Here is a 17,206-nt window from a genome sequence, read left to right as displayed (position 1 = left end):
TGCAGTTGGTGGGGGTGATGCTCCAACAGGATCTCCTACCCAAGGCTCACAAGTAGCACATTGAGCAAACTGCAACCTTGGACTGTTACTGCTCATCACCCACCCTGACAATGAAAACCAGTAATTGTTGGGTAACCCAGCAACCAGTCATTGCTCTAAAGAAAGTGCCCTGGAAATTTCAGACAATGACTTGCAGAGAAGGGAGGTGTAAGTGGGAATGACCTGTTTGCTCGGAGCCCCATATCAGGGACAGGACACTGTACCTGGGTGGAGGTTTTGTGCAGGGCCATGTAAAATGGGGTGTGTGCTTGTGAAAAGGGGAAAGTGGTGTTAGAAACTGGGCTATAACCCCCACCCCCATCATTTTCCTCTTGTTCTGCAATCAATAACATTTCAGTAAAATTACAGTTCTACTGGCAGTTACTCAATTACTTTGCCTTCAGTAATTTCAGGGTGAGCATTTTTTAATTGGATAAAGAATGACTGTCTGGAAGAGATTTGCAAAACAAGTGCAAATTCCTCCTTGGCATGTATTGAATTAAGACAAAAAAATCCTGTCAGATGTCTGCTGATGGGAAAAGAGCCACTGTGCTGTGCAACAATATAAACTGTTGGAAGGCAAAGGACTTGTTATTTAAAAAAAAGCAATGGGAAACTAAACAAAAGGAGGAAGATGAATTTCAATAAGATGTCCCATTGCTCAGTCATTTGTCATGCTGAGACAGTGGTAGTACTGATGCAATTAAAAAAAAAAAATCAAACTAAAGTAAGGTATTTCACCCCACAATATAGGTAAATTTTGACAGTGTTCAATGAACATCTTGTTTGCTCCTACTCAAAGACAGATGATTTTGTAGGCAAAAGGCTCCTACCCATCTGTGCAACTTAACAATTTACAAGGAAAAAAAGGACAGAGCAAGAAAGGAAATCTGACAGCATCTATTATTGTCAAAATTGATGTTGCTACCCTCAGACATCAGTAACAGCTCCCAGGCTTTTCCCCAACATGGCTCAACATAGCAAGCTGATACCTTCACCTCTGAAAACAACACTTGATGTGGGATCCACCATCATATTGTAAGCCTTCTGAAAGTTCAAACCCAAAGCTCACCAGAGATGCTGTGGTCTAGCTCCTAGCTAGAGCACCACAGTGATGTTAACTTTGAACAGTTCTTCAATATCACCTCCATCTCACAGTAGATAAAAACAAAGGAAATACCCTACAGCTATTTAGAATGGTGCCTGAAGAATACTCCAGCATATTGAAATTGTTTACTTGTGGCTGGTGTGATTGTTTTCTCCTCTGGAGGTTTACTCTGGGACCCATGCTTAGGACAGACAATGGGATTGGGACATTCTCTAACTGATGATAATCTATCAATAGACGTTGCCAAAGTACTCCACATTTGGCACAGGCTTCACAAACAAAGCCAAGAGCAGAACAGCTGTGATATTGAAGGTAACCATGTTGAAAAGCATTAGCAGAAGGTCTGTAAAGTGCCTGGTTTTAACAAATTCCCGAAAAAGGCCTTTTATGCTGATTAACACAGTCAAATTAAAGAGCACATGATCTGATAAAGAATAAAATGAAATTACAGCTTATTCTAAATAGGACAGTTTCCATCTAAAGATGGCAGGGCTGTTACTATGTAATGTAAGGGCAAAAGAAATTTGCACACAGTAGAATTACACTAAGCCTTTTAACATCTTTTGAATCTTTAAATATTTCATCAAGATTTAGACTATACAAGAAAAGTAGGGTAATAGGAACAGAGACTGAATGGCAGGAAACAAATATCCAGTGCACTAAGTTATGCTATTTTCTGTAAAGCACAAATTCAGAAAGCTTAAAAACCAAAAAGCCAAATATCACCCACTTGTTTATTTTTCTGGGAACTTTGACAATCCTTCCACCCAAAATCATAGAATCACAGAATCAACTATGTTGGAAAAGAGCTTTAAGACCATCAAGTCCAACTACTACCCCCGGACTGCCAAGTCCACCACTAAACCATGTCACTGGGGGACTCATCTACATGGTTTTTGAACACTTCCAGGGACGATGACTCCATCACTTCCCTGGGCAGCCTGTTCCAATGCTTGAGCACCCTTTTGGTGAAGAAATTTTTCCTAACTTCCAGTCTAAAGACACAAAGAAAGTGTGATTGAGTCTGATCAAAATCTGTGATATGAAGGGCTACACAAAAGGTATCTAAGGTACTAATGGGTAACTAATAACAGTGCTACTTTCCATGTACTCCCACACTTTCTGCAGAACAGACACACATCTCAGCATTAGGGACAAATACAGAAGTACAGACTTCCCTGCTAGTGCTACAAAGTCTTTCCAAAATTACTTCAGTGAGCACTGAAAGATCACTACCTTAGAATAATATACAAACTCATGCAGCCCAGAGTTATCCCATGAACAAATCAAAGCAGTCCCAGGACAAGTTCCCTGATGGGGAGTGCAGGGGATCCCAAATCCCATTTACTGCTCCACACAGACATTTGAGTGCCAATTCATACAAACTGGGCCTGTGGGGGGACCTCACAGAATGAGGGAGAAGGATTCACCCTACTCTATGGGAGCTGGAGAAGGACAAGGCAGATGCCAAGACCATTGGCAGTCCAGCACCAAACCTCATGGTTAATGAAAATATGACATAGACAAGCAGGTGGACTCGCACAGATGGTAAGGCAGACCTTCCACATTTGGGTACTGCTTTGGCAGGCACCCAGTTTTCTCTTGGTCACAAAGGTAATGGGAGAGTGGATACAGCTTTTCTCTGCAAAACCATCATTAAAGCAGTAACATAAACAGATCCTGTGTTTATAAGCAGCACTGGCTTACAGTACATCATCTTTACAATCAAGGAAGAACTGAGCTGGGTACCAGCACCCATTCCAGTCATTGCACATTAGTCCACAGGGCTTCACCATTCATATTTGTTGTGAAAGTTTCAGAGGCCCTGCTGATAAAGCGGACTAGCCATTATCTCCTATCAGACTGTCTGACAATTTGGGTTTTATTGAATCATAGAATCATAGGATCATAGAATGGTTAGGGCTGGAAAGGACCTCAAGATCGTTGTCCTGGTTTTAGCAGTAGCAGTCATTTTTCTCTTTCTCGGTAGCTGGTGCAGTGCTGTGTTTTGACTTTCGGGCTGGGACAGAGCTGATAAAAATGATGTTTTGGTTTGGCCAAGGACTTTGTGAGCCTCATGCTCTGCCAGGGAGGAGGGAAGCCGGGAGGAAGCAGAGACAGGACACCTGACCCAAACTGACCAAAGAGGTATTCCATACCACAGCACGTCATGCCCAGGAGGTAACTGGGAGTTACCCGGAAGGGCTAAGTGGACTGCAGGGTTGGAGGAGGTATGGGTCGGTGCTTGGTCGGGCTGGGGGGGCGAATTATTGGTCGCCTGGTGCTGAGGTGTTGTATTCTCTTTCCTTGTTATTTCCTTTATCATTACTATTATTGGTGGTAGCAGTAGTGATTTGTGTTATACCTTAGTTACTAAACTGTTCTTATCTCAACCCGTGGGAGTTGCATTCTTTTTGATTCTCCTTTCCGTCCCTCCAAGAATAGGGGAGGGCAAGAAGGGAGTGAGTGGACAAGCTGTCTGGCTGGGTTCAAACCATGACAGTCATCTAGTTCCAAACCCCTAGCACAGGCAGGGAAGCCTCACACTAGACCATGGATAATAACCTTCAGCAAAAGGACTTGCCAGCAAGAAAAGAAAGCTTGTGCATTTGTAGAAAGGCATGCTCTCCACTGAGTTCCTGCAGGTGCAATTGTCTACAGATCTATCACTTCAGAAAGTTCTCCTGCACTAACCAGGGCCTAATGTTGCTTGTACAGTACCAGTTCTTTAGGATCCCTTTCCTGTCATACTCTGCTCTTGGGAGCCTTTCATCTGCAGGCAGGGTGAGGCAGCCAAATTGACTCTAAAAAGAAGCTTTTCAGGATGCTTTCCTTACACACAGAGCTAAATTTTTTATATAAAAATATCTTCCAAACAGAAATCATCATCAGCTCAATCACTGTTGTGGAAGACAGACCAAATAAAGGAGTTCAAATTAAGAGTTCCCTTTCATGCTGCTCTGTTTTGTTTGTTTGCTTTGTCTGTATATGTTTGCTTATTCAAATTAAACCGTCTGTTTGGCAAAGATGTTTTGCCATGATGTAGCATTCTGCTTTATAAGAAACTGATAGTTACAGTTTTACTATCTACAACACCTATAAAGATTTTATATTCTGTGGGAGTGAAGGGAAAGAAATTAAAGAGCATGAAAAGAAAACTGATACCTCAATATATTTGTTAGGTGTAACTTCAAATTATAGCAGTCTTGCAACATCTTTCGTGTCAAAACCCCATGGGGAAACAATATTTTTAATACATAAATAAAGTATAATTAATCCTCTTTCTACAACTGCTATCATCACTGCTTCTGGAGCTATACATGAGCTGGTAACTGTTAATGACATTTTCACATGACAGCATTTATTGCCCCTGTGAGCTATTGGGTATGGGCAAATATTTATTGCCCAAAGAGCAATGCTAACTGCTGAAAGACTGGGAACAGACTAACCCTTACCTAGAGGCAATTAAGGCTATTTTTGTTTGTGGGTGCCATCGTAAGCTGTCCAGCAGTTATGATTTTTTAAATTAACTCTCAGCATTCAGCTTCTGCACAGATCATTTTTGCTGTTGTGAATACAAATCCTGCAAACCTGAAATCTCCCTTTCTGTTATCATTACTGTGTACATCAGTATCATGCTCCTCCTCTTTTATTTTTTTAAGTTCCGCATTACAATCTCAAGAGATTGTTACTTGGTTGCCACCAAGGAGACATGAGTTAACTTTTGCAAAGGTTTATGCAATACACAGTATAAGATCCTTTGTGAGAATAACTAGGAAAAAAACCCAAAGAAACATAAAATCAAACATAGTACTTGAAAGCTAGCTACCATTGGTGTCAATGTATGGTGAATATTAGAAGGAAAAGTGACCTTACATATAAGCAATACACCTGGGTGTGCAAGCCCCAGAGGGGCTGGAGTGGCATTTGAATTTCAGGGTGAGCTCAGCACAATGCAGATAGACTACACTGACCTGTTCATGATTTGGATTCCTTTTCCACCAATACAGGCTGTATTTTCTTGTATTCTTCCCATGTATACAGCAGGCAACTACGAATTTCTGCAAGGTCTTTGTTCAATCTGCCACAATCTGATTTTACAGAGAAAGCTCATGCCAAAGTGAACTATATAATCTGTATACACAACAGTGTGTGACCTGTGTTCCTCTGACCCTAGTGTAATCCCTTTCTGCTAACTCTTTAGGATGGGTGCAATTGAGATACTGGAGTTTCTGAAGAGCCAGAGTAATGCTCAAGCCCCAAAGATCACCAAGTAAGGCATCCTTTAGTCAAAGGAGAACTGGATTTCCTAACTCCTTGATGCAATCCAGGGCTACCATTTAATTTGTCTGTTCCATGTAGTTCAGTTAAATCAGGTATCAAGACATGTCCTTTGTTTTATAGCTCCAACTCTGCAGCAATTATACTTACCTTTTCTCTCTGCAGTGCTTTCTTTTTCAGGATTTCAGTTTCTTCGGCTTCCTTTTTTGCTTTTATATATTCTTTTCTCTTGTGCTGTATTGACATAAACATAGAAAATAATTTTACATACATATGAATACAAAGAACACATAAGGTGACTTGACTTCACTCCTGCAATGCATGTCTTTCAAATCTAAATTGTATTTGAGGAAAGTTTACAGATTTTTTTCTTATGGTGAGACACTGAATAAAGGAGGCCGTGCATCAGCTACTCCGATATCAGCTTTAAGATGGCTGAGAAATCTAGGAGTGATAAATGGGTATTTATGCAAGGAATCACACAGTTGATAGATAACTTAATAGCATTTAAACCTTTTATAATAGGAACAACATCTCTATATAAGCACTGGATGGGGTGGTATATTGATCAATTAGTTGAAGTGTAGGCAGCGTGCCAGATGATACAGGGAGGCATATAAGTAGCTTTACAACCGTATGGGTTATCACTTTGCATATGATCTGTGATACTGCTTGCTACATATTTATAGCCAGATTTCTCATTTTCTTTGGTGTAGAAGATTTGTTTCTAGTTTTCTACTGTTTCTTTCAGGTTTCATGTCTTTCTTTTGTAAAGCAGCTGTGAGTTCATTTTATAGCCATATGAAACACTTCATGAAAAGCAAGGGGTTTTGAGTTCTTATAATAAACAAATTTATTCTTCCTGACCTTTTGCTGGTATTTGGATTGCATGAGCGTCATTTGCTGGTTTTGCCTTACTTGAGCTTCTGATTGCTTTCCACCTGAAAGGGAAAAAAAAAAAAAAAAGAAAAAGGATAAATTGCATTTTGCATGAGCATTTTAAGTTCAAATACCAGCCATTGCAGAACAGAGCAATATAACAGATTGGATGTATGCATATACAAGAAATTTTTCATAATTACAATAGCTGCCTGACATTAAAGAGAACAGATAGGAGACCTTTTTGATCATTTTATCCATCCATCAAAAGCACTAGCTTGTTATTTACAGATCATCCACTGTATCAGCCATTCTACCAGCAAATAAGTTCTACGTTAAGATGATCAGTTTACTGAGGAACTATTCCATTCTCAGAAAATCAGTTACACTTTGCAGGTGAGCCTTCATTTTCAGATCTATCTCTCTCCACCTTTGCTCAGTTTGTCACACATACACATATAGATACAGAAATTTTATTATCAAAAAGTTTCTTTTTTATCAAGTTTAGGAGCTTGGAGTCCGCCAGCTGGTAGGATGCTATCATTTGAATATCTTCTAAGTAATATCTTGGAGATTTAGGAAGAATCACCTTTCTGAAATGGAAATCAAAACCTTTTCCCACAGACCTCTTATTCATATTCAGGTAGCAGAAGGTGTCCTTTCCAAAGGCATAAGCTCTCTTTTGAAAACATCTAAACCTTTGTCCATAATGTTCACCTTCATTTAAATAACAACAACAACAAAAATCCCACCACGAACAAACCCAAATGAAAAACCAACCACACAGAGAAAGTGATAATAAGTCTAAAGGGATGGAGAGAGTGGGTTTGATTCTATTATTTTGTCTACTTTTTTCCAAAGTATTTTCTTGCTTTAGGAAAATCAAAAAATGGTGCCTTGTGGGGTGCCTGGCATCCTGGGCTGCATCAAATGGAGTGTGAGTAGGTAGAAGGAGGTGATTCTCCCCCTCTACTCTGCTCTAGTGAGACTCCACCTGCAGTGCTGTATTCTGCTCTGGGGCACCCAACATAAGAACATGGATCTGTTGGAGCAAGTCCAGAGGAGGCCGTGAAGATTCTCAGAGTGCTGGAGCACCTCTCCTGTGAAGACAGCCTGAGGGGGTTGGACTTGTTCAGCCTGGAGAAGATAAAGCCCTGGGAGACCCTGGAGCAGTTTCCAGTGCCTAAAGAGGGCCTGCAAAAAATCTGGAAAGGGATTTTTTACAAGGTCATGTCGTGACAGGACAAGGAAGAATGGCTTAAGCTGAAAGAGGGTAGATTTAGATTAGATTTTGGTAAGAAATTCTTTACTGTGAGTGTGGTGAGACACTGGAAGGGGTTGTCCAGCGAAGTTGTGGGTGCCTCATCACTGGCAGTGTTCAAGGACAGGTTGGAGGGGGCTTTGAGCAACTTGGTCTAGTGGAAGGTGTCCCGTGGCAGAGGGGTTGGAGCTAGATGATCTTTAAGCCCCTTTCCAACTAAAACCACTCTATGGTTCTATGAAATGTAAGACAACTATACTAGATCTTTCAGGAGAGATCAATCTTCATTAAAGTAGCTTTTTCCAATTAGTAATGAAAGGTTACTAATTTTTAGGTATTTTTGTGAGGTTCAGTGGATAAGAGATCAATTCCCTAAGTGTGGCAACTTTTCTATGCACACAAATAACTGTTAAGATTAAACTCTCAAGATAAGACTGGCCATACAGTATACAAGCAACAAGCTTACAGTAGCAATAAGCACACAACTTGCATTGTAGAGTGTCTCTCCCCCAAGTCTAGAAAATAGGATCGCTACTGACCAAGTTTTAAATCTTTTTGGATGTGTGGTCTTTCTTTATAGTCTTTTATTGGCAACATTTAGAACTCTTGTGTTCACTGCATTTTTCTGCATGTTTTGCTGGACCTAAGCTCTCAACAGTTTTTCCACCATTATTAGCCACTGCCTATAGCCTTTCAGCCAGGTTTAATTCATTCATTTTGGCTTGCATGTGATGTGTCCAATGTTCCACTGAAGTCAGAGTATGTTGTGACTGATTTTATATAGTATGATCAAAAAAAGAGACTATGGCATTTATCAAGCATGATTTTTTTGCTCCACTTATTGGTCATGGAGAACAGTGGAACATGCATCTTTATTGCTCTCAACCCTCCATGGTACCTGAAAATTTGCCAGTCAAATATTAGAGAGTTGAAATCCAGAATATCTATTTCCCTATGGAACGCATGAGCGTTAGAAACTTCAAGAATTCTCTGGTGACTTGGACTAGATGTGTAGTCTCTTAAAATCACTCTGAGGAAATAATATACGATATTCTTTTAGCTTAATGAGTACCTACATTTGTGAAATTAGAGATACCACTTGTATTTTTTTCTCCTTCCTTGAGCTCTCTTCTGTTCCAAATTTGTTCCTGTGGGAATGATAAGATCTAATAATCTTTGCACCTTACCTCTTTTCAGAGGCACTGAACATAGTGCATGTGTCTCTAGGGGTCTTTTGAAGTGGCAGCTAGACACTGACTGAAGAGCTTGTATAAACTCCTTGAGTTCTTTCAGCTTTCTTTCCCCCTCTTAATATGCTTCTTTCTAAAAAACGCAGTGGGACCAGAAGAAGACTTCCCACACCCAGTCACTGCAGGTTTGCCACCACACCCCCAGTCACACAGCCAGCCTGTACACATTCTGCATAGACAACACACACAAAACTTCTGGGTTTAGATTTCTCTTTGCGTTCCTCTTGGAACAGAAGCATGTCTACTAGGAACTGCTCACAGGCAAGAAGGAGCAGTTTGAATTCACAAAGAGTATGTCTGGCTACATGACTGCAGATGAATGGTTGGGAATACAGGGCTTTACACCAAATTTCAAGGTTAGTCTCACCACTGCAAACAACTGGGACTCAGGCTGCTGGGCAAAAGAAATGTGTGGGACCAGTGTCATCTTTTCTCCGAATCACCACAAACACAAATCTTCATTGGAGTCAGTTTGAATTCCTCCATCTCCCACCTGGTACAAATTTTTATACACAGTGTACCACACCAAACTTACATTGTGCAGCATGGCAAAGAAAGAACTTAGTTCCCAGGTCAAAGCAGTTGATAACCTGCACCGTTTACCACAAATTCTCCTATGACAGCAAAGCAAAGGAAGAGCAGTTCCAGATCTACAAAATTAATAGAGGAATCATTTTAATCCTCCACTTTGTCAGAATTAATTTTGCCCATTTCTATTAGTGCAGTTCCTGAAGGTCATCCCATTTTTGCTGTGCAGTATCCTCATCATGTTCTATATGGATGATGCTTTAAAGTTTTGTCTGGCTAGCAAGTTTCATCAGCTCTTTCCTACCTTTTATGCCAAAGACATTAAAGGAAGATAGTAAAACAAGATAGGTCTGAAGACTGGTACTTCAAAAGCACTTCTAATAGCTTTCCTCTTGCTTCATCACAATCTGCAGTCTTAATTTCCCCACAAGATTGGAGGTAGGCTCATTAGTTTTTTAACTTTTCATCTTTTTTATTTTTTTTTTTAGCTAACACCCAAATAGCACTAAATTAAATTATTTATAGTGCTTACAATTGAAGAGATCTCCTATCTAGAAAAAAAATTGGCTACCTAATCAAACACATCAGTTCAGAGTGACTTAAGTTCCTGCAGCTTTTTATCCTGTTTTCCATTTACCTGTGTCTGTTGTTATTTTTGTAAAATTGGTAATACAGAGCCTCACACTAGCCTATAAATGGCTGAAGCTGAAGGGATCACTTTTGCGTTTTAAAGAGCCAGCAGTCAGGAAAGCACACGTACTGACCCCTAACACAGAGGAGTTTTCTTGTAGGTAGCTGGAGGGTCTCTGACACATGCTGTCCATCTGCACACTAATGCCAAGTGTGCACCCCAACAGAGACACCAACCACAGACAATGTCACCAGCAGGAGGGATAATCCACCTGCTTTTCCCAAATATTAGTATAGATTTTCTACACTGATCTTGACAGATTTCTTGGGTGACAGTCTATGCTGTTTTGTTTCAGAAACATCTTTGTTGTCATGACCATCAAAAAAGTACACGCAGTAGGCTCATGTCAACCCTGATGGACATTGAATCTCTTTAATAAGTAGCATGTGAGAAAATGTGAAAAATGCCTCATGACCTGGAAAATATATTTTTGTAACTCATAATAGATGATTTGCATGTCTTACCCAGTCTCTGTGGAGCCAAGTTAATAGGCCTTTGCCTGTGCTCTTCCTTCCACCGCTGCAGGTCATACAGCTCTTTCTTAGCAACTGAGCAGGTACAAAATGAAACAAATATATGAAAGTTAGAGGCAACACTAAAAAGGAGGCATTGTTGCTAATTTTATGTAACCCTGAAGACCATCCAAGAACAGACAAACTTGTTTTCAAGGGGTGCAGACACCCCCCAGGAGGTTGCATAGTCACAGCAATGATCAGCTAACAAAACAAACATTTTGCCTAACTTCAGACTGTATGGTGAAAAAACCCTAGGGCTTAACCTGAGACAAGGGGTGGGGGCACAAAATTACAAAATGGAATATATAAACCTTTAGAATCAGTTCTAAGTAATGTTAAGTTTCATGGCTTTTTAACAATAGCAATGGAAAATTACTGAGGTGCATGATACATAGAAAAAAGTGGAGTATAGATGGAGAGCATACTGAGAATTCTTGTACAAGATAAATTGTTATAGTTGACATAGTTTTAAGAAAAACAGTCTACAAGAACAGGACACAGGGACAAGGAGTATCTGGAAATGGCAGGTGTCCAGGATAGGCTACAGTTAAACTAACTGATAAATAGGAGGATAGGAGGATTATTATGTCTCTGGTGCTAACGAACCAATTAAACTGGTATGAGCATCTACTGCCCGTGCTTCAAAGGCTGCCAGAAGTGATGAAGATTGTTGGAAGAAGTAAACGACCCTCAGAGACCGCCACCACAATTCCTTACGCATGCGGGCAACTCTCTGGAAAATGATGTAATCCATACGTAACCTTACGAATATGTATGTATGCCCAGGGGCTATGTAAGGACGGCTAATGCAGCAATACGGAGACACACGTTAGGAGGAGCTATTCCCTGTGTCTCCCGGGGCCACAATAGAGAATACCTGCTTGTCAGCTTGAAAACTTCGTTGGCGAGTTTGTTCCTGGAGTTTTCTACGAATCAAACCCCAAAACCAAAACAAAACAAAGAGCAAAGGGATAGATAATAAACTGCTTTTTAACCTCTAGGAACCTGCAGGTAAATGCCACTATGTTTACTCTTCTAGATAAAGTAGAAGTTGTTACATTTAAGATGTTATTGCTGCATGAAGGGAAATGCTTGTAGTGTAACTCTCCCCAGCAGGGAAATTAAAAAAGTGATCTTCCCTCCCAACTACATGCTCCCTACATAACAACAGCAGGAATGCATAATTCAGTTTCAGAGTAAGACAATTCAACATCTCATCCATGTGTGGTGGGTGGCAAGTTCCCCGTGTGGCCAGGTGAAGTCTAGTCAATATAGCCAGAGGCACCAGCCTCATGCTCAAGGATGGCTGGTTGGTTAAACTGTGCTTTCAAATTGACAGACAAAGGGAAAATTAGCAAGGCTGACAAAGCCTGTGGAAAGAGGAGCTGCATTTTACAGAAGTGCATAATTCCTGTAGGCACTAATTTCACTCTTACTGAAACTAATATGAATCATATTTTCTAGTGGCAGTCTATGGCTATCAGATGATAACATCAGCTCTCCTCTAAGACAAAGCTAGTTCCTGGGCAAGTCCCTAAAGAGGCTGAAGATAGAAACCAGCTTGTTATTTCACCTTTAAAACAAGCACTTATGTGGAAACTCGACTTGTTGAGGGCATATTTCTGACAGCATCCAAGGCAGAAACACCTAGCATGTTTCAAACTTGAACACAGGTGGCACAGAGTGAAAACAGATCTTTATTAAAGCAGAAGCAACTTTGTTGTTGACATCAGAGCCAGCTCTAAGATCATGTTTTTATTTCTCCTTCCAGAAGATTATAGTTTGATTCAGGAAAAATCCATTTTGTTTCTTGCAGCCAAAGGAAACCCAACCCTATACCAATCTGATGGTGAAGCATTTGAGCTGAACTCATTATGTTTGAGAAAAAATGATTTAATTACACTGCTTTCTTGAGAGCTCAAAATGTGAGTGACATTCCTTCAGACTTTCATAACTTGCACAAATAAACAGTCAGGAATGTAGGGTTGCAGTGCTTGGTCACCTCTCCATACAGAATTTCTTTTACAACCAGCTCTTGTTGTAACTTCACCAAATCTTTCTGGTAGAAGTTATCCTGCTTGGCTACTTTCAAAGGCAAGACTTAAAGCCAAGCAAAAGTGAACTTATATCCACAGATATTTTCCATCTAAAATGATCTTTACAAGCTTCATTAAAAGAGCCACCTGCAATCCTTACATGGAGATTCAAGAACCAACAGTGGTTCTAGTTGCTTTAGTCTCAACATTTCTTATTTTTCCTTCTTCCCCCCCTAACCCAGAGAGTGTTCAAAGTTGTGTTCTGCCATCTGACCTCAATCCTGTAAAAGTGGGACAGAGCTAATTCCAGATGCGTCTTGTAGAATCCAATTTAAACAGCTCCAGCACTGGAATTACCAAAAACCTTTTCCTGAACAAGGCTTATTCCTCATGAAGTTTAGCCAGATGAGAAGTTAATCCTACAAAAAGCCTACATTATGATGAAGAATGCTCATAGCACTGACTTCACTTTTACCACTGCACACAGAAAAACATTGTGAAAATGAGGATGAAAGTTGCAAAAGCAAGAAAGTGCACAAAGCCATACATTTATTCAAACAGAAACAAGGTATTACCATACTAGACAACCCAACTTACTTTGCTGCAGCTGGTTTCTTCTGGTTTTGTTTGGAGTTATCAAGACATAAGGGCCGACACTAAAAAGAAAGAAAACAGTTTCTTGTCTGCAGAAAACAAGGACTAGATGGGGGCTGCTTCATCAGCTTTCTGCTGTTGTAACAACTAACTTTGTATCAAACCTGCTATTTAATTTGATTCAGCTCTTCAAGAATTTTTTGTAAATACTCTAGGTATACTTGTTATTGTTGGAGTTGGCTGCAAATACTAAGGATAACATTTTAGCATAGCCTTCACTTTTCTTATTCAAGCCTCATGCCAGATTGCTGACCTCAAAAATCACGCATTTCAAATCAAATTACTTCCTTGAATCAGAATGTTCCATGCAGTAGACAACTACTTCCACAGCTCGCTCAGGCACAAAGAAGTCTACCAGGAAGAGCCCTGGTGCTCCAGTCCCACCCCATACATCAAGGGCACCTCACGGGCACCACCTTGTGGGTTTAGGCAGTCTGCCCCAAAATAGTCCAAGGAACATGAAAATCACACTGTGATGGACCCAGATGACTTGCTCTCTTCCCAAACCTTAGCTTCTTTGTCAGCCTTGTGTTTGTCAGGCAGGAGGAATTCCTTGGGTGTATTTATCTTGCTGTCATACCTAAGGTACGACTCACTGAATCAGGACAAAGGCCCTGTTTGCTAGACTCAATTCAAAATGCAGTTGCTGTCTCGGGGAGCTATCAATCTAATGTGACAGCAAAGAGGCAGGACAGGGTTCAGAGTGTATTAGAGACTCCAGGTGATCAAAAGAGTGATGAAAACATGTCAGTTCCACTTGGAGAAAACAAAGGGGTTTATCAGACAGTGTATTGTGCAGGTAGGAATTTATACTGCTCCCACTCTTCAGAGGCTGAGCCACAGGGGTGCAGGTTTACCAGAAAAGCACTAAGAGCAGTTGGCTCCATGTATCAGAGTAAGCTCAGTCTCTCAGCAGCATTCAGCAAGGTTTTACCTGAATGCATGGTCACACGTATTTCATCTGACTTCATTATGAAGAAGGCCCAAGGAGAAGAGCAGACAACAAAGAATAATGAGGGGTGAAGGCTGAGCCTCTTAAAAGAAGAAAGGGCCACAGAGGTTGGCTAGAGGACAAAATAGAAAGTGGAGAGACCACTGTTGGCTGTGGAAAAGTAATGAGAGAATGAGTCCTGAGACTAAAGCTGAAAAGGGAATAAAAATCATGCAAAGAGATCAAAGTGCAAAAAGCTGCCTGCTGCTGTATCGCTGTAATTCAGGGTTTGGGAAGGAAAGTATTTATATCCAATTACCTCTTTCTCTTTGAAGACTTATTCCAGGAGGCTGTGGATTAATTTATGAGATTAAACTAGTAAAGATAGAGCTGTGAACTTTAATGGTGCCATTTATTATGATCCTTTCCCTTCCTGCCAGCATAGCCTGGTGCCCATGAGACTGCTCTTCTCCTCACCTCTCCACCAAATCCCAGGCCCTCAAAGGCAGGAGCTAAGACAGCAGCAACACCCCTCTGGCATTCGCTTCACAAGTACAACAGTGACTTAAAAGAAGTTTTGACAACCATCTTGCTTATGGCATAACATTCCCCATCAGTGATGTTTCTTCAGAGTTTTCTTTATTTGGCCGAGTAGTAGCATTTGCCTTATCCCAGATTGCCTTGACAAGCTGCTGTGCAGTTATCAGTGCCACAAATTTTTTAGTAGTTTTTTTTTTTTTTTGGCTGTTTCAGATATTAAGACCATATTTCTCTCAAGTTCATGCATAAAAAATAAGGATCTCACAGCCCCCTCTCTTTGTCAATGAAAAAAAATGGCTGGGTTGCAAGGCTACATATTTCTACCCCCCAAAAAAGCCATCAGTGCACCTCAGACATCGCACTGCTTCACAGCACTAGAGGACAAAAGAGTTTTTACATCATCAGATGCACTTTGATGACTTCCAACAGTGTTTGATTGGTTGCTGTTTTAAACATTAGGAATCGTTTTCAAAAGAAAATGTCTGCCTGCACATGCATGAGCAATCACGGTATCAGTTCTAGTCCTTATGCCATGAATCATTTCCTTTATCTGCTTCTGCTTTTTTGCTGGAAGGCTAGGAGTCTGGGAGGCCAAGTGGGGGCCACTCTTCTGATATGTGATCATGCTCATTATCTCTGAGCTCAGAAGGACAGCACATGCAACACAGCAAAGGTCAATTAGTTTATAAAAGGCTTAGAGGTGACAATACGCTTATTGCCAGGGAAAGCTATGCTCTGTCTACCAAAGAGAGGTGTAAAGTCATTGTGATTAAAAGAGTGTTTAATTAAAGGCCAGTTTGGTTTCCATGTTATTGAAATAAAGGCAAAAAAATAAAATTAGGATGTCATGTCACCAGTTGGAGAGGGTAAGGAAGAAGAGGATACCATCTTTTGGTTGTCTATTACCTGGTGCTTATACTACATGTTTTATTTTACTCCAAGTTAAGAGTACATAAAATAGAAGAAAAAGCATTAGTAAGTTTATCTAATTTTATACTGTTCACCTTTGTCTCCAGAGAGATAGATATGTACGGTATGGGTACTGGGATCAGGGGAAAGAAAGAGCATGCACATGGTAAACTTCTTGTGGAGTGGGTGGAAGCCTACAAGCCTATAGCAGGAGGGGAGACAGATGGGCTGTTGCTTTAGAGACTTCACCTGCCCTACCAGTTTTAAATTAAAATCTATACCTAGTGTCCCTTGTTTTCTTGAGATTATTTTGAAGGAAAGCAGGTTAATGCAAAAAACCCCACCACCAGCTTTCACCTGGGTTTTTTTTTGCCAATTTGCAGGATATTGCATGTTATTTCTTTGTTCAGACAAAACCTTTGTTCCAGTAAAGCCCATAAAACCCGCTACAGTCTGTCAATTTAATATTCCAGTCAGTTTCTGAGTTGTCACAGTAGCCGTAAGTCTGGAGCATATGATCCTACTTACCTGGGTAGCAATTAAGGAAATGTGAAAATCTGAAGCTATCGGTGGAGTACAGACTTTTTATACTTTATGCCAATATATGAAGTGCTTCAAAATTCACAACCAAATAAGATGATAAAGAATTTAACTTTACAGGTTCCTTACCAATGATTCTTACTGTTACATGACTTGAGACTATCTTTGAAGTAGGGTTGTTTTATAAATAAAAATATAGAAGTCACTGGAGGAGGTGGGGAGAACATCTTACCCACTTTATAACTCTTCAAAAAAGGAGAAGCAAATTGTCTTCTACCTTTATAGATCATATAAAGCTTGATAAGACTTTTTTTTGTTTACTTTGTCCACAGAACATGGGAATGTATTGACTAATTAGAGAGACTGAACAGATATTAATAAGAAAGTTATAACCCAATAAGAGAATGTATCTGTATTGAAATGAAACCAAAATGCAACCTCATATGATTTTTCAGATAGATGTCAAATACCACAGTAGTGGGAAGATAAGTACCTAGACAACAATATATATATAAATAGAAATATAGAGAGAAACTTTTCGGTCTGGATAAACATGCAACAGAGTCACAGAAAATTGCCAAAGACAGTTTCTAGTTTGAGTGACCAGCAACACAGAGAACACCGTGTTTGCCACCTTAAATTCTGCATCTTGTGTATAAGTCTATTCATCTAACTAGCACTACTCAAGAGCACCTTTTCAATGTTTTAAGGGTATACCACAGAAAGCTTTGTTCTACTTTCAGATTTGTATAAAATAGCTTATTTCTAACATTGAAAAAACATGAGAACTGCCATTTACCAATAATGTTTTCTGTAGAGCTGTGTCCTTGAGCTTTTTCTCAAGCCTACTCCAGTCACCCACCACTGGAGAGCTTTCTAAATGACGTGTGAAGTAATTTAAAGAGTTACGAAAGTAATGGCTATTGTGAAATATTTCCAGTTCTACTGTGTTTTATGCTGAGGTGCACCTGTACATGAATGCCGCAAAGCTACAAGCTAAATATTTTGCTCTGCTGGGCAATGGGCTCTATGTAAGAGACCGAA

The 17,206-nt window shown here is 40.1% G+C and overlaps 2 protein-coding genes across 4 annotated transcripts in view; one reads left to right on the top strand and one right to left on the bottom strand.

Annotated features, from left to right (window-relative positions):
* Positions 1-17,206, top strand: part of AKAP11 (A-kinase anchoring protein 11) — a 430,499-nt gene that overhangs the window by 299,705 nt on the left and 113,588 nt on the right. The gene's annotated exons all lie outside the window — the stretch shown is intronic.
* The window catches only part of EPSTI1 (epithelial stromal interaction 1), a 59,948-nt gene that overhangs the window by 36,810 nt on the left and 5,932 nt on the right, over positions 1-17,206 (bottom strand). For 2 of the 3 annotated variants that reach the window (XM_061374120.1, XM_061374119.1), the window contains exons 2-5: positions 13,186-13,244; positions 10,502-10,585; positions 6,296-6,369; positions 5,579-5,662 (exon numbers count right to left, since the gene is read on the bottom strand). In XM_061374120.1, the coding sequence (XP_061230104.1) occupies positions 5,579-5,662; positions 6,296-6,369; positions 10,502-10,585; positions 13,186-13,244 (301 nt within the window). The remainder of the gene's footprint in view (positions 1-5,578; positions 5,663-6,295; positions 6,370-10,501; positions 10,586-13,185; positions 13,245-17,206) is intronic. The other variant, XM_061374121.1, reaches the window with a different exon arrangement.

This window comes from Neopsephotus bourkii, unplaced genomic scaffold (assembly GCF_033783945.1).
Source record: "Neopsephotus bourkii isolate Nb327-2 ecotype Australia unplaced genomic scaffold, CSIRO-AGI_Nbou_v1 NB_1637, whole genome shotgun sequence".
NCBI classification, from domain to species: Eukaryota; Metazoa; Chordata; class Aves; order Psittaciformes; family Psittacidae; genus Neopsephotus; species Neopsephotus bourkii.
The sequence above is the reverse complement of the archived record's forward strand: the minus strand, read 5'-3'. Positions and strand labels throughout refer to the sequence as shown.